At 40.4% G+C, this 22,989-nt stretch overlaps 1 protein-coding gene across 3 annotated transcripts in view; it reads left to right on the forward strand.

The window, feature by feature from the left end:
* EHBP1L1 (EH domain binding protein 1 like 1) overlaps positions 1-22,989 on the forward strand; it is a 149,145-nt gene that overhangs the window by 106,361 nt on the left and 19,795 nt on the right. For all 3 annotated transcript variants that reach the window (XM_075188756.1, XM_075188757.1, XM_075188758.1), the window contains 4 exons: positions 878-926; positions 1,011-1,844; positions 1,942-2,005; positions 3,053-3,135. In XM_075188756.1, coding sequence (XP_075044857.1) covers positions 878-926; positions 1,011-1,844; positions 1,942-2,005; positions 3,053-3,135 — 1,030 coding nt within the window. The remainder of the gene's footprint in view (positions 1-877; positions 927-1,010; positions 1,845-1,941; positions 2,006-3,052; positions 3,136-22,989) is intronic.

The raw sequence follows: 22,989 nt of genomic DNA on the forward strand, positions 1-22,989 counted from the left end.
ACCAACCATGTAATCTCCCCTTTGGGCAGACCGCTGAAGTACCTGCTGGAAGAGAAAGATTAGTGTGTTAACTCCATTTGGGAAAAGAGCCATTTATAGTTTGAACATAAACCTTGTCCTTTTAATTTTAGTTTGAGACATCCCTCAATTATAAAAGCCACAATACTCATGTTCCTATAATTCAGTATGTTGATTTGTCCAGATTAACAGGATGGGTTCTACAACTGTTTTATTTTGTTTGAAAGTCAAAAGGAAATATTTGGTTGGATTTATGACTTGAGAAAACTTCAGGTTCCATGGGTATCTTGAGGTTTCATTTAAAAATTAGAGAAACCATAGGAATAACCCCTTTTAACCAATGAGAGAGCAGTTTTTAGTTAAGTCAGACTAATAAATGGTGCTTTATTGTTGGTATGGGTTATTGAACTGTTTGATCACTACACAGTGGTATTAAATAGGGAGTGGGCCAGTGGTGAACCAGGTGGGCACATCAAAGGGACATTGCTTCTGTTTGAAAGAACATGTAAATGATCAAAATTGGGTAAGATGGGGTTGACCAGGGAAGAGGAAAATAGGATGGGTGAAAAATGAAGGCAAAGACAAACAGACGTCCCGTGAGTGAAATGACTAGAGGAGAAAGTTTAAGAAGGAAGCAAGTTGGGGAGATAAAGTAGAAAGGTATTAAATAGATAGGATGGAGCAATTCTTTAAAAAATAGATGAAGTTGGATATAATAAGCCTATCTAAAAAAGATCAGACAGATCAGTTAGAGCACAAACCTAATATTGCAAAGCGTTTCAAGAATTTATGGCAGTAAGTTTTGGGCAGATGGACTATGCTGAACTGTCTCCCTAATCTATCCTTCAATCTCTTCCAGTAACTATGAGGATTTGGACCCACTAAACGTAAAGGAAAATAACAAAAAGGTGCGTTTGCTCCCTACCTATTGAACCAAAATGCTTTATAAATTAAGTATCTTATTTTACTTTTTTTTTTACTTCTTCCTATAGGCGTATGATGGTTTTGCTGCTCTTGGGATACCACCACTTCTTTCCCCCTCAGACATGCTGCTTCGCCCTGTTCCAGATAAGCTTATTATCCTCACATACCTCTGCCAAATTCGATCCCACTTTACAGGCAATCAGAATCTTGTTAATCCACCTGTTTCCTCTCAGACACCTGTTATAGATATTCTGAAACATGACACTACCTCAGAAATACATGAGGACCTAATAACTACTACTCAGCAACATAGAATTACCCCTCTGGCACAAAATACCAAAAGCTCCAACTCTGAAGAAAACATTACTCCACACAGTCCCACTAGTAAGAAGAATGTTCTAAATGTTGACTCTGTGAAACAAATGTTTCGAGACACAGCATCGGATGAGAATGAGGTGAAAAGATCTTATGAAAGTAATATCTCACTTAGATCACCTGAGCAAAACAAGAAAGAAAACACAACAACTGAGGCACAGAATAAACAGGAAGGTCCTTCTGATGAAAAGATGACACCAATACCCCAAGCTGAAAAGATAAAGACAAAGATCACTGTTCCTCAGAAACAAGACATTGCAAATACTGAGGAACAAAAGATACCAAATACTGTAGTCAAAGGGATGAATATTTCTGGGGTTGTTCCACCCCCTCGCATTAAAAAGAGACTGAGTGTTAACGGAGGTTTCTCAGAGGTGAACCTGGAAGAGGGTGATACTTCTGTTTCATCAGCATCAGTTCCAGTTGCTCCCCCTCGAAAGGCGGGAGGTCTAGGTCACCTGCGTGATGCTGACCTTGTGAAGAAAAGGCGTTCTCTTATTCGATCACAGTCACTTTCTCAAGAAGAGGTCAGCCAGTTTCTCTTATCGATATTGATCATATTGACTATTGTTATTGCTGTCATTTGTTACATAAATTCTCATCTTGTAATGACAACTTCTACAGGAGACAGATCTCACACCAAAAAGTCACGAGACAAGTTCAAGACCTTCCTCACAAATAATTAATGGTTAGTACCATATGGAATTGTCTTTTTTAAAGTTATATTCATTGTCTGTAACCATTGACCATAGATTTAACTGTCCATTTCATGCATTCAAAATAAATATTGCTTTCCCAACAAAACATAAATAGTCATTTGGTCAAAAATTTTCAAGCAAAGTTTGACCCCATACTATCAGAAGCAACACATTATTGTTCTTCCTTCAGTAGTATAAACATAATAGCACATTGGCTGCAGCTGTGAGATAAGGTATTGAAGAAGAAAGAATACAGCACTGTGTTGTACACTAAGGGGTCTATTTATTATAGGGAAACAAGCTTTATCATAGATGACAATGGATGTTTTTGCTGGAAATTGGGCTTCTCCCTATCTGTCAAAATCTTATGGCTGGTGATAGCCATCACCAGGTATCGCCAGTGATAGCTTTCACTGCATCATTCTGGAGAAGCCTACTTAACAATTTCGAGTACCGCCACCGTCCTCTTATCACTACTACCATCTCAAGATGGTGATAGAAGCAACGCAGTACAGGAAGAAACTATTTCAATATTTAAATAAAGCATTTTCCTGATTTTAATGTGTGAATATATATATATATATATATATATATATATATATATATATATATATAAAATTCCTATTTTTTTGTATTGAAAGTATAACTGAAAGCACAGATCCAGGCTTACAATTTCTCCAGCAAGTCGGTTCACGCATGTGCATATGCGTTCAACCTGGCCTGTCGGTTAGATCAGCTATAGTACTGCTGCCAGCCAGTAAATTAATAGCTAATTGATAGATAATCGTGCTGTATGATGGTAAATAGGAGCTTAACACATAATGGGTGTATTCATGCTCCTGGTTTATATTATATTACTACTGGATTAATAGTAAATAAATCTGTACATGAGCATGGTTTCCCTGGGGATTGAATCAAAGGCTTTCTGTATATAAAATGTGAGTATGAAACCAGTATATTTAGTGCACTCTGTATCAGAGCCTTACTTTACTTTCTTTTGCAAACTTCTTTCTCAACCTGCAAACTTTTTGTTACAGAACTACCTGCCTCACCTGCCACATCCTCTTCCTCCACAACAGCCCCCACAACAGAAACTCCAGTAAAAGAAGAGGAAACAATGGTATGTTTTAAGATAAATCAGTTTCTAGATTTTGTCGTTCTACATCTGTATTCAGCAGTAAATCATAAACTCAGATGTTGGCTATTAAGGAACCCATAATCCTAATATGCAAGTTGCTCTGTAAAAAATAACTTCTAATAGCATTCACAAATATGTATGCAAAGTTTCAGAAACTTATTGGAATTAAAGAAATTTAATATGAAGCTTTGCTCATGGTGGAGACACACTTGATTTTCTGACCCTCCAAAATGATCTCTTCAATTAGGGTTAAAATGGTCTTTCTGACAGGGCACGTCCCGTCACCTAGAAAGGGGAAGCGACTTTTGCTTGTTTGGCTTTCTTATCACTGCGCATGCGCGCATCCTGTTGCTAAGCAACGGGCTGCTTCTCTTAGCACTATTCCACGGTAAGCTACGTGACTGACCCCCAGGACCTCAATTAAGCCCCCTATATAAGGAGATCTCTGTTAACACTAGTGTGACAGAGTACTAGGTCCACCCTAATTCCAGTGTACCTTACCTGTTCCCAGTTCCCGTGACCAGCTTCCCTTCTTCTGTTCCTGTTTGGCTTGACTTCGTATTGTGTTCTTGGCTTGGCTCCTGACCTCTCCTTCTGAATCCTGATTTTGTCTGTACTAGATTTGAGTGTGATTGACATCACACTCATATCACTCTGTAGCAAGAAATCACTCTGTAGCAAGCACTGCCTCTCCTCAATATGTCCCTCCAGGAACCAGGTATCTTGCCTTACCCTCTCTTCAAAACCAGCGCTTCCTGTGCCCTACTCCACTTTCCATAATATATTCAGCAATGTCACCTCTGAGAGTTACCTCCTCATCGACCTTGTAACTGATTGATCTTGTTTTTGGACAAGAATTTTTCCAGAGGCAGAACATATCCTTTGTCCTTGCAGGAATCTCAAATACATCTCTGAAATACCTCCAGTGAGGATTCATTCAAAAATCTTCTTCCCCAGCTGGAGTGGGCTTCTTCTTCATTAAAAAGATGGATGGTTCTTTGAGACCCTGCACTGACTATTGTCAATTGAATGCTATTACGGTTAATAACCGCTATCTGTTATCCCATATCTCTAAAATATGTGGGGTAACAGATACCTGTTACTAGAAGACTGCTTTCAATTTGTGGGATAGGCATTATGAATTTCTGGTGATGCCCTTTGGTTTGTGCAATGTCCCAGGGGTCTTTCAGGGTTTTGTCAATGAGATCTTTCTGGATTTACTTGACCAGTCTGTAATGGTTTACCTTGATGACATTATAATCGTTTCCCGGGATCTATCCTCCCACTCATATCATGTGAAGAAAGTACTCTCTCGATTACATCAGAACCATCTCTTTTGCAAACTAGAGAAGTGTAACTTTGATCGTTCCCAAGTGCCCTTCCTGTGATACCTGGTATCAGGTTCTGGTCAGCAGATGCACCCAGAAAATGTGGAGACAATATTCATATGGTCTCAACCCACGTGACTGAGAGCTACCCAATGTTTTATTGGCTTCACAAACTATTATCTCCAATTCATTAAAGTGTTCTCCACCCTTATAGCCCCCATCACTTCTCTCACACGAAAAGGGGCTCAGCCTAAAACTCTTGCATCTGCATGTTCCATGGAGAGAAACTCATACCTCCTTGCGGTGGTCCCTGATGAATACCAGGGACATGTGAGAGAAACCTGCTGTCTGCACCTCTACAATCTCTTGTATACTTAAAAGGACTCATGCACAATAATGCCTATAGAGCAAAATTCATATTTGGACCTGTATCAGGATTCCAGAAACCCCATATAGTCTCTCTGTAATAACTATAGACAAAGTAGTATAGTCTATATGTGAAAAGACCACAAGAAAAACTTGGGGTGGTCCCCAGGCGCCTGTGCATATAAACAATGGTAGTGGATGAGTTAATAAGTATATATTGAAACATAAACACAATGGTGAAGTGGAGGCATAAACTTTCACCTTCTAGTGCTGCAATAATTTAAAACAAGCACAGTAAACATTCAGCAGTCCTGCTGGTATGCATAAAAGTTCCAAAAAACAGACAGCCGTCTGTTTGAAACTCTTCTAATAGAAAAGTGGTTGCCAAGTCTGAAAGCAATTAAAAATTCGCCATGTGTATTAGGCCCAAAACAACAATAGGTATTGTGATCTCGTTGACTGTAAAAAACTAGTAACCGTCCAAGGTGCACAGTAAATAGTCAGTTGAAAACAATGTAAGTTGGCAATTGCTTTAAGGGTGCTAACAGCTCCGGTAAACCTCATAAGGGATAGGGAACAGAGAAGGGGGTTGACTCACCCTACTTCTGCAGGATCTATTCCACAGGTGTCCGTATGGGGAAGCCGCTGTACGAGTCTCCGTCCACGCTGTTAGACATCCAGCTGCCGAGTGAAAGTTGGCTGTTCGCGCATGCGCATGCGGATGTGATTATCCAGTCTGTATTAGCGTGATGCCGGCTTGTCAGTGAGAGATGTAAATGCTGTTGGTTATTGGTAAATCCGTTTAGATTAGGTAACCTACGCGTTTCACCCAATGAAGGGCTTCCTCAGGGATGTATGGAATAGGAGGGCAACTTAGCCTCCTTTTATAGTTTTAAAACGGAGTTTAACCAATGAAGGTCTTTATAGACCAGATGTATTGATGAGGAGATTCAAAAATAGCAGCAAGCCTTACTTGGAATCAATATAGAGCAAAAAGTGTCAATATGTGAAAAAACATATATGAAACCAGGAATGTTAAAAGGTGCAAAAAAGGATTATTGTGAAAATGATAAATATGGTCCAAGTTGAAACCTTATATTTATTAAAGAAAACTGTTGAGCTCAAAATCAATATTTAAGCCTCGTGGTGTTAGAGTCTTTAATGTATAAATCCATTTACTTTCCTCACATGACATGGATCGGATGAAATCTCCTCCTCTCCATGGTCTTTTCACCTTACAGATGCCTAGAAATCGAAGCAATGAGGCATCCTTGTTGTGAAGAAGTGCAAAGTGATTGGAAACACTATGTGTCTCCAAACCTTTTTGAATGTTTCTTTGATGCTCGCTAATGCGGATATGTAGATCTCTTGCGGTCCTACCTACATACTGTTTGCCACAGGGGCACTCAAGCATGTATATCACCCCCTTGGTGTCACAGGTGATTTTATCCTTAATGGTATATGTGGCACCGGTAGCTGTTGCAGTAAATGTACAGGTGGGTTTAGTACCCCTCATATGACTAGTCCTGCATGCTAGACATCTTGTACAGTAGAAGAAACCTTTTTTATCTTCTCCCAGCCATGTGCTAATGGGTGTCTGTCTTGTAGTAGGGATACTGCTTGTTACAAGGACATTTTTAAGGTTGTTGGCCTTCTTATAGATGAACCTAGGTTTATTGGGTAAAACCTCCCTCAATTTGTCATCACCCAGAAGGATATTCCAATGTTTGCAGATAATTTTTTCTATTTTTTTGGAATCACTACTGTATCTGGTAATGAATGAGGGGGCGTCCGATGGTTCTCCAGATTTTATTGCCTTTTTTGTTAGGAGATTCTGCCTTTCCTCCTTCCTGACTTCACCAAGGGCTTTCTCTACAGGGGTACTCTCATAGCCCCTTTGTAGGAACCTTTCCTTTATAAGGTTGGCTTGGATGTCATATTGTTCTATGGTGGAACAGTTCCTCCTGATTCTGGTGAATTGACCCTTGGGAATGTTTCGCAGCCAGTTAGTATGGTGGCTGCTACAGGCCGGGATGTACGAATTGCAGTCAACCTCTTTAAGGTGTGTTTTTGTTGCAACCTGGTTATCTTCAATGTAGATCTCTAAATCTAGGAAGACAACTTTTTCTCTGCTGTAGTTAGCTGTGAATCTCATATTTAGATCATTAGTGTTGATGTAGAGTAGAAACTCTTCTAACTGTCCTATAGTACCGGTCCATACGCACAACACGTCGTCTATGAACCTGTACCATTTGTGTATATATTCTGTGAACGGGTTGTTGTTCCATATGGTAAGATTCTCCCAGTGGGCTACAAACAAATTCGCGTAACTAGGCGCGAATTTCGCGCCCATCGCAGTCCCGCGAACTTGTCTGTAGTATCCACTGTTTGCCCAGAAGTAGTTATGCTGTAGAACAAAGCGTATGCTTTGCAGAAGAAATTCTATTTGCTCTACTTGGAGGTTAGATTCTTCTCTAAGAATGTGACTAACATGCTGGCAACCTTTGTCATGATCTATAATCGTGTATAATGAAGTTACATCGCATGTAAGGAGAATAAATCCTTCTTCCCATTGGACACTCTGTAGTATTTCCAAAGTGTGGCTGGTGTCCCTCAAGTAACTTCTTTGCTGAGTGACCAGTGGTTGCAGAAAGAAGTCTATGTAGCTCGACAGGTTGGTAGTGAGGGAGTTTATCCCAGAGACAATTGGTCTTCCAGGTGGGTTGGTGCGTGACTTATGCAACTTGGGGAGCTGATATATAACAGGTAATCTTGGGTCCTTGATCCTAAGGAACTCCAATTCTGTTTTATTAAGTATTCCCTCCTCTGATGCACTTTTAAGTAATTGCACTAAGTCACATTGATAATGGGTTAGGGGGTCACCGTTGAGCTGCTCATATGTATCTGAGTCACTCAATTGCCTTTCCAGCTCCGTTAGGTAGTCAGTGGTGTTAAGGACAGTGATCCCCCCTCCTTTGTCCGCTGGTTTGATGACAATGTCGTGATTCCCCTTCAATTCTTTAATGGCTCTCATCTCTGCCTTACTTATATTGCAATGAGAGCTATTTTCTTTTATTTTCAATTGCTCTAGGTCATTTTCAACTAGTTTCTGAAACGTGTTTACAAAAGATCCTTTCATGTAGTTAGGGTAAAATGTAGATTGGTTTCTTAAGGTTGTGTGAGTGTATTTGTCAAGTAATTCTCTATTGCTCTTGGGTGTTGTGGTGGAGGCAATGTCTTTCTGATCCTTGATAAAGTATCTCTTTAAAGTAAGCTTGCGGATAAATCTATGGATATCGATGTATGTTTCAAACTTATCCATTGCTCTATTTGGGGCAAATTTGAGTCCTTTCCCCAAAACCTCATATTGGGCTTTAGTAAGGTGGGTGCTGCTAAGGTTAAAAATTCCTTCGTTAGTGAGTGGAATTACTTTCTTATTTTGGGCCTTGCCCCTACACATTCTTCCTCCCCTCTTTCCTCTGAAGATATGCGCCTTTTTCTCCTTCTGGGGGATGGGGGGATTTGTCCTATTTGGTTTTTGTCCAGATGCACTGTTTCTGTCAGAAACCTGGGATCTTTCGTGAGATCTAAAAAAAGGTCCATGTTTTTCTCTGGATCCTGATCCCATGGTTCGTCACGATGTTCTATGTGTTGAATTTTCGGCACCTGTGTTATTTCTAATTTCTTCAAGATTTCTAGCTGTGCCTGTGAGATTTCTTTGTGGGCTGTGGCTTTGCCCTTCCCAAATCCACCTCTTGCTAGTTGAATGTAATTCTTAGGAGGGGAAATGTGCCCCAGAGAGTTGTCTAGATTCCTGGGATCTAGGGGTTTGTAGATCCTATTTTGGGATCTTTTATGAGGCAATTCTTTAATCAGAGGTGATCTCCGAATAGATTCTTTATTTGAATAATAAGGTCCTGACCTGTGTCTCCCTGATCTTGTTTTACTTGTCCTTTGGGTGGGTTTTCGACCGCCCCTATCCCGTGATGTGGTGGTCTCTGTTCTATGGTTTGTTAATTTGGGTTCATTCTGGATGAATTGAGAGTGGGTTTCATAGTCTTTCAGATCTCTTAAAAACTTCCTTTCTTTAGTTTTAAGGATGTCTTCTTCAATCTTCTTAATTTTATTTAATGTTAGAGTTTCCAAGTTTTGGTAGTCCTCTAAGTGTTTGAGAGGGTCTAATTTTACCTGAATTAGTGAGATCTCTTCCTCAATCTTTTCCAGTGATTTTCCCCTGTCCTCTATAAGGAGTTTAATCAGTTCAACTGAGCAGTTCTCTAAGATAGAGTTCCATCTGCTCATAAAATGCTTGTTCTCTAAGTTGTATGTAGGACGTTTTGAGATTCTAAGGCCCCTAGGTACAATATTGTGTAGGATATATTGATTAAGCGTGGTGGTTTCCCACCATTGCTTCAGTTCTAAAGTTAGGAGTTTCTCATACCGTAGGTAAGTATCACAGAAAGTATCTTCATTTATTAATGGTTCAATGATCCTTTCTTTAGTAGAGAAAATATCTCCTATCCTAAGGAGCCTTTGCTCTCTTTGATGTTGTATCATAATTGTAGTGGTGTGTAAAAGTAAGAACTGGGATGCAGCTGATATATATGGGGTCTAAATGGGTAGTCGTATAGAAAAATATTATATATCTGCGCAAACACCAGTTGATATCGGTGATGGCTGCCAAAATGGGGACAATGTAAACGGGGGGGACCCCTCCTCCCTGGTTGAGCTGTGAAAAGACCACAAGAAAAACTTGGGGTGGTCCCCAGGCGCCTGTGCATATAAACAATGGTAGTGGATGAGTTAATAAGTATATATTGAAACATAAACACAATGGTGAAGTGGAGGCATAAACTTTCACCTTCTAGTGCTGCAATAATTTAAAACAAGCACAGTAAACATTCAGCAGTCCTGCTGGTATGCATAAAAGTTCCAAAAAACAGACAGCCGTCTGTTTGAAACTCTTCTAATAGAAAAGTGGTTGCCAAGTCTGAAAGCAATTAAAAATTCGCCATGTGTATTAGGCCCAAAACAACAATAGGTATTGTGATCTCGTTGACTGTAAAAAACTAGTAACCGTCCAAGGTGCACAGTAAATAGTCAGTTGAAAACAATGTAAGTTGGCAATTGCTTTAAGGGTGCTAACAGCTCCGGTAAACCTCATAAGGGATAGGGAACAGAGAAGGGGGTTGACTCACCCTACTTCTGCAGGATCTATTCCACAGGTGTCCGTATGGGGAAGCCGCTGTACGAGTCTCCGTCCACGCTGTTAGACATCCAGCTGCCGAGTGAAAGTTGGTTGTTCGCGCATGCGCATGCGGATGTGATTATCCAGTCTGTATTAGCGTGATGCCGGCTTGTCAGTGAGAGATGTAAATGCTGTTGGTTATTGGTAAATCCGTTTAGATTAGGTATCCTACGTGTTTCACCCAATGAAGGGCTTCCTCAGGGATGTATGGAATAGGAGGGCAACTTAGCCTCCTTTTATAGTTTTAAAACGGAGTTTAACCAATGAAGGTCTTTATAGACCAGATGTATTGATGAGGAGATTCAAAAATAGCAGCAAGCCTTACTTGGAATCAATATAGAGCAAAAAGTGTCAATATGTGAAAAAAACATATATGAAACCAGGAATGTTAAAAGGTGCAAAAAAGGATTATTGTGAAAATGATAAATATGGTCCAAGTTGAAACCTTATATTTATTAAAGAAAACTGTTGAGCTCAAAATCAATATTTAAGCCTCGTGGTGTTAGAGTCTTTAATGTATAAATCCATTTACTTTCCTCACATGACATGGATCGGATGAAATCTCCTCCTCTCCATGGTCTTTTCACCTTACAGATGCCTAGAAATCGAAGCAATGAGGCATCCTTGTTGTGAAGAAGTGCAAAGTGATTGGAAACACTATGTGTCTCCAAACCTTTTTGAATGTTTCTTTGATGCTCGCTAATGCGGATATGTAGATCTCTTGCGGTCCTACCTACATACTGTTTGCCACAGGGGCACTCAAGCATGTATATCACCCCCTTGGTGTCACAGGTGATTTTATCCTTAATGGTATATGTGGCACCGGTAGCTGTTGCAGTAAATGTACAGGTGGGTTTAGTACCCCTCATATGACTAGTCCTGCATGCTAGACATCTTGTACAGTAGAAGAAACCTTTTTTATCTTCTCCCAGCCATGTGCTAATGGGTGTCTGTCTTGTAGTAGGGATACTGCTTGTTACAAGGACATTTTTAAGGTTGTTGGCCTTCTTATAGATGAACCTAGGTTTATTGGGTAAAACCTCCCTCAATTTGTCATCACCCAGAAGGATATTCCAATGTTTGCAGATAATTTTTTCTATTTTTTTGGAATCACTACTGTATCTGGTAATGAATGAGGGGGCGTCCGATGGTTCTCCAGATTTTATTGCCTTTTTTGTTAGGAGATTCTGCCTTTCCTCCTTCCTGACTTCACCAAGGGCTTTCTCTACAGGGGTACTCTCATAGCCCCTTTGTAGGAACCTTTCCTTTATAAGGTTGGCTTGGATGTCATATTGTTCTATGGTGGAACAGTTCCTCCTGATTCTGGTGAATTGACCCTTGGGAATGTTTCGCAGCCAGTTAGTATGGTGGCTGCTACAGGCCGGGATGTACGAATTGCAGTCAACCTCTTTAAGGTGTGTTTTTGTTGCAACCTGGTTATCTTCAATGTAGATCTCTAAATCTAGGAAGACAACTTTTTCTCTGCTGTAGTTAGCTGTGAATCTCATATTTAGATCATTAGTGTTGATGTAGAGTAGAAACTCTTCTAACTGTCCTATAGTACCGGTCCATACGCACAACACGTCGTCTATGAACCTGTACCATTTGTGTATATATTCTGTGAACGGGTTGTTGTTCCATATGGTAAGATTCTCCCAGTGGGCTACAAACAAATTCGCGTAACTAGGCGCGAATTTCGCGCCCATCGCAGTCCCGCGAACTTGTCTGTAGTATCCACTGTTTGCCCAGAAGTAGTTATGCTGTAGAACAAAGCGTATGCTTTGCAGAAGAAATTCTATTTGCTCTACTTGGAGGTTAGATTCTTCTCTAAGAATGTGACTAACATGCTGGCAACCTTTGTCATGATCTATAATCGTGTATAATGAAGTTACATCGCATGTAAGGAGAATAAATCCTTCCCATTGGACACTCTGTAGTATTTCCAAAGTGTGGCTGGTGTCCCTCAAGTAACTTCTTTGCTGAGTGACCAGTGGTTGCAGAAAGAAGTCTATGTAGCTCGACAGGTTGGTAGTGAGGGAGTTTATCCCAGAGACAATTGGTCTTCCAGGTGGGTTGGTGCGTGACTTATGCAACTTGGGGAGCTGATATATAACAGGTAATCTTGGGTCCTTGATCCTAAGGAACTCCAATTCTGTTTTATTAAGTATTCCCTCCTCTGATGCACTTTTAAGTAATTGCACTAAGTCACATTGATAATGGGTTAGGGGGTCACCGTTGAGATGCTCATATGTATCTGAGTCACTCAATTGCCTTTCCAGCTCCGTTAGGTAGTCAGTGGTGTTAAGGACAGTGATCCCCCCTCCTTTGTCCGCTGGTTTGATGACAATGTCGTGATTCCCCTTCAATTCTTTAATGGCTCTCATCTCTGCCTTACTTATATTGCAATGAGAGCTATTTTCTTTTATTTTCAATTGCTCTAGGTCATTTTCAACTAGTTTCTGAAACGTGTTTACAAAAGATCCTTTCATGTAGTTAGGGTAAAATGTAGATTGGTTTCTTAAGGTTGTGTGAGTGTATTTGTCAAGTAATTCTCTATTGCTCTTGGGTGTTGTGGTGGAGGCAATGTCTTTCTGATCCTTGATAAAGTATCTCTTTAAAGTAAGCTTGCGGATAAATCTATGGATATCGATGTATGTTTCAAACTTATCCATTGCTCTATTTGGGGCAAATTTGAGTCCTTTCCCCAAAACCTCATATTGGGCTTTAGTAAGGTGGGTGCTGCTAAGGTTAAAAATTCCTTCGTTAGTGAGTGGAATTACTTTCTTATTTTGGGCCTTGCCCCTACACATTCTTCCTCCCCTCTTTCCTCTGAAGATATGCGCCTTTTTCTCCTTCTGGGGGATGGGGGGATTTGTCCTATTTGGTTTTTGTCCAGATGCACTGTTTCTGTCAGAAACCTGGGATCTTTCGTGAGATCTAAAAAAAGGTCCATGTTTTTCTCTGGATCCTGATCCCATGGTTCGTCACGATGTTCTATGTGTTGAATTTTCGGCACCTGTGTTATTTCTAATTTCTTCAAGATTTCTAGCTGTGCCTGTGAGATTTCTTTGTGGGCTGTGGCTTTGCCCTTCCCAAATCCACCTCTTGCTAGTTGAATGTAATTCTTAGGAGGGGAAATGTGCCCCAGATAGGTTTGGAGACACATAGTGTTTCCAATCACTTTGCACTTCTTCACAACAAGGATGCCTCATTGCTTCGATTTCTAGGCATCTGTAAGGTGAAAAGACCATGGAGAGGAGGAGATTTCATCCGATCCATGTCATGTGAGGAAAGTAAATGGATTTATACATTAAAGACTCTAACACCACGAGGCTTAAATATTGATTTTGAGCTCAACAGTTTTCTTTAATAAATATAAGGTTTCAACTTGGACCATATTTATCATTTTCACAATAATCCTTTTTTGCACCTTTTAACATTCCTGGTTTCATATATGTTTTTTCACATATTGACACTTTTTGCTCTATATTGATTCCAAGTAAGGCTTGCTGCTATTTTTGAATCTCCTCATCAATACATCTGGTCTATAAAGACCTTCATTGGTTAAACTCCGTTTTAAAACTATAAAAGGAGGCTAAGTTGCCCTCCTATTCCATACATCCCTGAGGAAGCCCTTCATTGGGTGAAACGCGTAGGTTACCTAATCTAAACGGATTTACCAATAACCAACAGCATTTACATCTCTCACTGACAAGCCGGCATCACGCTAATACAGACTGGATAATCACATCCGCATGCGCATGCGCGAACAACCAACTTTCACTCGGCAGCTGGATGTCTAACAGCGTGGACGGAGACTCGTACAGCGGCTTCCCCATACGGACACCTGTGGAATAGATCCTGCAGAAGTAGGGTGAGTCAACCCCCTTCTCTGTTCCCTATCCCTTATGAGGTTTACCGGAGCTGTTAGCACCCTTAAAGCAATTGCCAACTTACATTGTTTTCAACTGACTATTTACTGTGCACCTTGGACGGTTACTAGTTTTTTACAGTCAACGAGATCACAATACCTATTGTTGTTTTGGGCCTAATACACATGGCGAATTTTTAATTGCTTTCAGACTTGGCAACCACTTTTCTATTAGAAGAGTTTCAAACAGACGGCTGTCTGTTTTTTGGAACTTTTATGCATACCAGCAGGACTGCTGAATGTTTACTGTGCTTGTTTTAAATTATTGCAGCACTAGAAGGTGAAAGTTTATGCCTCCACTTCACCATTGTGTTTATGTTTCAATATATACTTATTAACTCATCCACTACCATTGTTTATATGCACAGGCGCCTGGGAACCACCCCAAGTTTTTCTTGTGGTCTTTTCACAGCTCAACCAGGGAGGAGGGGTCCCCCCCGTTTACATTGTCCCCATTTTGGCAGCCATCACCGATATCAACTGGTGTTTGCGCAGATATATAATATTTTTCTATACGACTACCCATTTAGACCCCATATATATCAGCTGCATCCCAGTTCTTACTTTTACACACCACTACAATTATGATACAACATCAAAGAGAGCAAAGGCTCCTTAGGATAGGAGATATTTTCTCTACTAAAGAAAGGATCATTGAACCATTAATAAATGAAGATACTTTCTGTGATACTTACCTACGGTATGAGAAACTCCTAACTTTAGAACTGAAGCAATGGTGGGAAACCACCACGCTTAATCAATATATCCTACACAATATTGTACCTAGGGGCCTTAGAATCTCAAAACGTCCTACATACAACTTAGAGAACAAGCATTTTATGAGCAGATGGAACTCTATCTTAGAGAACTGCTCATTTGAACTGATTAAACTCCTTATAGAGGACAGGGGAAAATCACTGGAAAAGATTGAGGAAGAGATCTCACTAATTCAGGTAAAATTAGACCCTCTCAAACACTTAGAGGACTACCAAAACTTGGAAACTCTAACATTAAATAAAATTAAGAAGATTGAAGAAGACATCCTTAAAACTAAAGAAAGGAAGTTTTTAAGAGATCTGAAAGACTATGAAACCCACTCTCAATTCATCCAGAATGAACCCAAATTAACAAACCATAGAACAGAGACCACCACACCACGGGATAGGGGCGGTCGAAAACCCACCCAAAGGACAAGTAAAACAAGATCAGGGAGACACAGGTCAGGACCTTATTATTCAAATAAAGAATCTATTCGGAGATCACCTCTGATTAAAGAATTGCCTCATAAAAGATCCCAAAATAGGATCTACAAACCCCTAGATCCCAGGAATCTAGACAACTCTCTGGGGCACATTTCCCCTCCTAAGAATTACATTCAACTAGCAAGAGGTGGATTTGGGAAGGGCAAAGCCACAGCCCACAAAGAAATCTCACAGGCACAGCTAGAAATCTTGAAGAAATTAGAAATAACACAGGTGCCGAAAATTCAACACATAGAACATCGTGACGAACCATGGGATCAGGATCCAGAGAAAAACATAGACCTTTTTTTAGATCTCACGAAAGATCCCAGGTTTCTGACAGAAACAGTGCATCTGGACAAAAACCAAATAGGACAAATCCCCCCATCCCCCAGAAGGAGAAAAAGGCGCATATCTTCAGAGGAAAGAGGGGAGGAAGAATGTGTAGGGGCAAGGCCCAAAATAAGAAAGTAATTCCACTCACTAGCGAAGGAATTTTTAACCTTAGCAGCACCCACCTTACTAAAGCCCAATATGAGGTTTTGGGGAAAGGACTCAAATTTGCCCCAAATAGAGCAATGGATAAGTTTGAAACATACATCGATATCCATAGATTTATCCGCAAGCTTACTTTAAAGAGATACTTTATCAAGGATCAGAAAGACATTGCCTCCACCACAACACCCAAGAGCAATAGAGAATTACTTGACAAATACACTCACACAACCTTAAGAAACCAATCTACATTTTACCCTAACTACATGAAAGGATCTTTTGTAAACACGTTTCAGAAACTAGTTGAAAATGACCTAGAGCAATTGAAAATAAAAGAAAATAGCTCTCATTGCAATATAAGTAAGGCAGAGATGAGAGCCATTAAAGAATTGAAGGGGAATCACGACATTGTCATCAAACCAGCGGACAAAGGAGGGGGGATCACTGTCCTTAACACCACTGACTACCTAACGGAGCTGGAAAGGCAATTGAGTGACTCAGATACATATGAGCATCTCAACGGTGACCCCCTAACCCATTATCAATGTGACTTAGTGCAATTACTTAAAAGTGCATCAGAGGAGGGAATACTTAATAAAACAGAATTGGAGTTCCTTAGGATCAAGGACCCAAGATTACCTGTTATATATCAGCTCCCCAAGTTGCATAAGTCACGCACCAACCCACCTGGAAGACCAATTGTCTCTGGGATAAACTCCCTCACTACCAACCTGTCGAGCTACATAGACTTCTTTCTGCAACCACTGGTCACTCAGCAAAGAAGTTACTTGAGGGACACCAGCCACACTTTGGAAATACTACAGAGTGTCCAATGGGAAGAAGGATTTATTCTCCTTACATGCGATGTAACTTCATTATACACGATTATAGATCATGACAAAGGTTGCCAGCATGTTAGTCACATTCTTAGAGAAGAATCTAACCTCCAAGTAGAGCAAATAGAATTTCTTCTGCAAAGCATACGCTTTGTTCTACAGCATAACTACTTCTGGGCAAACAGTGGATACTACAGACAAGTTCGCGGGACTGCGATGGGCGCGAAATTCGCGCCTAGTTACGCGAATTTGTTTGTAGCCCACTGGGAGAATCTTACCATATGGAACAACAACCCGTTCACAGAATATATACACAAATGGTACAGGTTCATAGACGACGTGTTGTGCGTATGGACCGGTACTATAGGACAGTTAGAAGAGTTTCTACTCTACATCAACACTAATGATCTAAATATGAGATTCACAGCTAACTACAGCAGAGAAAAAGTTGTCTTCCTAGATTTAGAGATCTACATTGAAGATAACCAGGTTGCAACAAAAACACACCTTAAAGAGGTTGACTGCAATTCGTACATCCCGGCCTGTAGCAGCCACCATACTAACTGGCTGCGAAACATTCCCAAGGGTCAATTCACCAGAATCAGGAGGAACTGTTCCACCATAGAACAATATGACATCCAAGCCAACCTTATAAAGGAAAGGTTCCTACAAAGGGGCTATGAGAGTACCCCTGTAGAGAAAGCCCTTGGTGAAGTCAGGAAGGAGGAAAGGCAGAATCTCCTAACAAAAAAGGCAATAAAATCTGGAGAACCATCGGACGCCCCCTCATTCATTACCAGATACAGTAGTGATTCCAAAAAAATAGAAAAAATTATCTGCAAACATTGGAATATCCTTCTGGGTGATGACAAATTGAGGGAGGTTTTACCCAATAAACCTAGGTTCATCTATAAGAAGGCCAACAACCTTAAAAATGTCCTTGTAACAAGCAGTATCCCTACTACAAGACAGACACCCATTAGCACATGGCTGGGAGAAGATAAAAAAGGTTTCTTCTACTGTACAAGATGTCTAGCATGCAGGACTAGTCATATGAGGGGTACTAAACCCACCTGTACATTTACTGCAACAGCTACCGGTGCCACATATACCATTAAGGATAAAATCACCTGTGACACCAAGGGGGTGATATACATGCTTGAGTGCCCCTGTGGCAAACAGTATGTAGGTAGGACCGCAAGAGATCTACATATCCGCATTAGCGAGCATCAAAGAAACATTCAAAAAGGTTTGGAGACACATAGTGTTTCCAATCACTTTGCACTTCTTCACAACAAGGATGCCTCATTGCTTCGATTTCTAGGCATCTGTAAGGTGAAAAGACCATGGAGAGGAGGAGATTTCATCCGATCCATGTCATGTGAGGAAAGTAAATGGATTTATACATTAAAGACTCTAACACCACGAGGCTTAAATATTGATTTTGAGCTCAACAGTTTTCTTTAATAAATATAAGGTTTCAACTTGGACCATATTTATCATTTTCACAATAATCCTTTTTTGCACCTTTTAACATTCCTGGTTTCATATATGTTTTTTTCACATATTGACACTTTTTGCTCTATATTGATTCCAAGTAAGGCTTGCTGCTATTTTTGAATCTCCTCATCAATACATCTGGTCTATAAAGACCTTCATTGGTTAAACTCCGTTTTAAAACTATAAAAGGAGGCTAAGTTGCCCTCCTATTCCATACATCCCTGAGGAAGCCCTTCATTGGGTGAAACACGTAGGTTACCTAATCTAAACGGATTTACCAATAACCAACAGCATTTACATCTCTCACTGACAAGCCGGCATCACGCTAATACAGACTGGATAATCACATCCGCATGCGCATGCGCGAACAACCAACTTTCACTCGGCAGCTGGATGTCTAACAGCGTGGACGGAGACTCGTACAGCGGCTTCCCCATACGGACACCTGTGGAATAGATCCTGCAGAAGTAGGGTGAGTCAACCCCCTTCTCTGTTCCCTATCCCTTATGAGGTTTACCGGAGCTGTTAGCACCCTTAAAGCAATTGCCAACTTACATTGTTTTCAACTGACTATTTACTGTGCACCTTGGACGGTTACTAGTTTTTTACAGTCAACGAGATCACAATACCTATTGTTGTTTTGGGCCTAATACACATGGCGAATTTTTAATTGCTTTCAGACTTGGCAACCACTTTTCTATTAGAAGAGTTTCAAACAGACGGCTGTCTGTTTTTTGGAACTTTTATGCATACCAGCAGGACTGCTGAATGTTTACTGTGCTTGTTTTAAATTATTGCAGCACTAGAAGGTGAAAGTTTATGCCTCCACTTCACCATTGTGTTTATGTTTCAATATATACTTATTAACTCATCCACTACCATTGTTTATATGCACAGGCGCCTGGGGACCACCCCAAGTTTTTCTTGTGGTCTTTTCACAGCTCAACCAGGGAGGAGGGGTCCCCCCCGTTTACATTGTCCCCATTTTGGCAGCCATCACCGATATCAACTGGTGTTTGCGCAGATATATAATATTTTTCTATACGACTACCCATTTAGACCCCATATATATCAGCTGCATCCCAGTTCTTACTTTTACACACCACTACAATTATGATACAACATCAAAGAGAGCAAAGGCTCCTTAGGATAGGAGATATTTTCTCTACTAAAGAAAGGATCATTGAACCATTAATAAATGAAGATACTTTCTGTGATACTTACCTACGGTATGAGAAACTCCTAACTTTAGAACTGAAGCAATGGTGGGAAACCACCACGCTTAATCAATATATCCTACACAATATTGTACCTAGGGGCCTTAGAATCTCAAAACGTCCTACATACAACTTAGAGAACAAGCATTTTATGAGCAGATGGAACTCTATCTTAGAGAACTGCTCATTTGAACTGATTAAACTCCTTATAGAGGACAGGGGAAAATCACTGGAAAAGATTGAGGAAGAGATCTCACTAATTCAGGTAAAATTAGACCCTCTCAAACACTTAGAGGACTACCAAAACTTGGAAACTCTAACATTAAATAAAATTAAGAAGATTGAAGAAGACATCCTTAAAACTAAAGAAAGGAAGTTTTTAAGAGATCTGAAAGACTATGAAACCCACTCTCAATTCATCCAGAATGAACCCAAATTAACAAACCATAGAACAGAGACCACCACATCACGGGATAGGGGCGGTCGAAAACCCACCCAAAGGACAAGTAAAACAAGATCAGGGAGACACAGGTCAGGACCTTATTATTCAAATAAAGAATCTATTCGGAGATCACCTCTGATTAAAGAATTGCCTCATAAAAGATCCCAAAATAGGATCTACAAACCCCTAGATCCCAGGAATCTAGACAACTCTCTGGGGCACATTTCCCCTCCTAAGAATTACATTCAACTAGCAAGAGGTGGATTTGGGAAGGGCAAAGCCACAGCCCACAAAGAAATCTCACAGGCACAGCTAGAAATCTTGAAGAAATTAGAAATAACACAGGTGCCGAAAATTCAACACATAGAACATCGTGACGAACCATGGGATCAGGATCCAGAGAAAAACATGGACCTTTTTTTAGATCTCACGAAAGATCCCAGGTTTCTGACAGAAACAGTGCATCTGGACAAAAACCAAATAGGACAAATCCCCCCATCCCCCAGAAGGAGAAAAAGGCGCATATCTTCAGAGGAAAGAGGGGAGGAAGAATGTGTAGGGGCAAGGCCCAAAATAAGAAAGTAATTCCACTCACTAACGAAGGAATTTTTAACCTTAGCAGCACCCACCTTACTAAAGCCCAATATGAGGTTTTGGGGAAAGGACTCAAATTTGCCCCAAATAGAGCAATGGATAAGTTTGAAACATACATCGATATCCATAGATTTATCCGCAAGCTTACTTTAAAGAGATACTTTATCAAGGATCAGAAAGACATTGCCTCCACCACAACACCCAAGAGCAATAGAGAATTACTTGACAAATACACTCACACAACCTTAAGAAACCAATCTACATTTTACCCTAACTACATGAAAGGATCTTTTGTAAACACGTTTCAGAAACTAGTTGAAAATGACCTAGAGCAATTGAAAATAAAAGAAAATAGCTCTCATTGCAATATAAGTAAGGCAGAGATGAGAGCCATTAAAGAATTGAAGGGGAATCACGACATTGTCATCAAACCAGCGGACAAAGGAGGGGGGATCACTGTCCTTAACACCACTGACTACCTAACGGAGCTGGAAAGGCAATTGAGTGACTCAGATACATATGAGCATCTCAACGGTGACCCCCTAACCCATTATCAATGTGACTTAGTGCAATTACTTAAAAGTGCATCAGAGGAGGGAATACTTAATAAAACAGAATTGGAGTTCCTTAGGATCAAGGACCCAAGATTACCTGTTATATATCAGCTCCCAAGTTGCATAAGTCACGCACCAACCCACCTGGAAGACCAATTGTCTCTGGGATAAACTCCCTCACTACCAACCTGTCGAGCTACATAGACTTCTTTCTGCAACCACTGGTCACTCAGCAAAGAAGTTACTTGAGGGACACCAGCCACACTTTGGAAATACTACAGAGTGTCCAATGGGAAGAAGGATTTATTCTCCTTACATGCGATGTAACTTCATTATACACGATTATAGATCATGACAAAGGTTGCCAGCATGTTAGTCACATTCTTAGAGAAGAATCTAACCTCCAAGTAGAGCAAATAGAATTTCTTCTGCAAAGCATACGCTTTGTTCTACAGCATAACTACTTCTGGGCAAACAGTGGATACTACAGACAAGTTCGCGGGACTGCGATGGGCGCGAAATTCGCGCCTAGTTACGCGAATTTGTTTGTAGCCCACTGGGAGAATCTTACCATATGGAACAACAACCCGTTCACAGAATATATACACAAATGGTACAGGTTCATAGACGACGTGTTGTGCGTATGGACCGGTACTATAGGACAGTTAGAAGAGTTTCTACTCTACATCAACACTAATGATCTAAATATGAGATTCACAGCTAACTACAGCAGAGAAAAAGTTGTCTTCCTAGATTTAGAGATCTACATTGAAGATAACCAGGTTGCAACAAAAACACACCTTAAAGAGGTTGACTGCAATTCGTACATCCCGGCCTGTAGCAGCCACCATACTAACTGGCTGCGAAACATTCCCAAGGGTCAATTCACCAGAATCAGGAGGAACTGTTCCACCATAGAACAATATGACATCCAAGCCAACCTTATAAAGGAAAGGTTCCTACAAAGGGGCTATGAGAGTACCCCTGTAGAGAAAGCCCTTGGTGAAGTCAGGAAGGAGGAAAGGCAGAATCTCCTAACAAAAAAGGCAATAAAATCTGGAGAACCATCGGACGCCCCCTCATTCATTACCAGATACAGTAGTGATTCCAAAAAAATAGAAAAAATTATCTGCAAACATTGGAATATCCTTCTGGGTGATGACAAATTGAGGGAGGTTTTACCCAATAAACCTAGGTTCATCTATAAGAAGGCCAACAACCTTAAAAATGTCCTTGTAACAAGCAGTATCCCTACTACAAGACAGACACCCATTAGCACATGGCTGGGAGAAGATAAAAAAGGTTTCTTCTACTGTACAAGATGTCTAGCATGCAGGACTAGTCATATGAGGGGTACTAAACCCACCTGTACATTTACTGCAACAGCTACCGGTGCCACATATACCATTAAGGATAAAATCACCTGTGACACCAAGGGGGTGATATACATGCTTGAGTGCCCCTGTGGCAAACAGTATGTAGGTAGGACCGCAAGAGATCTACATATCCGCATTAGCGAGCATCAAAGAAACATTCAAAAAGGTTTGGAGACACATAGTGTTTCCAATCACTTTGCACTTCTTCACAACAAGGATGCCTCATTGCTTCGATTTCTAGGCATCTGTAAGGTGAAAAGACCATGGAGAGGAGGAGATTTCATCCGATCCATGTCATGTGAGGAAAGTAAATGGATTTATACATTAAAGACTCTAACACCACGAGGCTTAAATATTGATTTTGAGCTCAACAGTTTTCTTTAATAAATATAAGGTTTCAACTTGGACCATATTTATCATTTTCACAATAATCCTTTTTTGCACCTTTTAACATTCCTGGTTTCATATATGTTTTTTCACATATTGACACTTTTTGCTCTATATTGATTCCAAGTAAGGCTTGCTGCTATTTTGAATCTCCTCATCAATACATCTGGTCTATAAAGACCTTCATTGGTTAAACTCCGTTTTAAAACTATAAAAGGAGGCTAAGTTGCCCTCCTATTCCATACATCCCTGAGGAAGCCCTTCATTGGGTGAAACGCGTAGGTTACCTAATCTAAACGGATTTACCAATAACCAACAGCA

This window comes from Mixophyes fleayi, chromosome 10 (genome assembly GCF_038048845.1).
Source record: "Mixophyes fleayi isolate aMixFle1 chromosome 10, aMixFle1.hap1, whole genome shotgun sequence".
Classification (NCBI taxonomy): Eukaryota; Metazoa; Chordata; class Amphibia; order Anura; family Limnodynastidae; genus Mixophyes; species Mixophyes fleayi.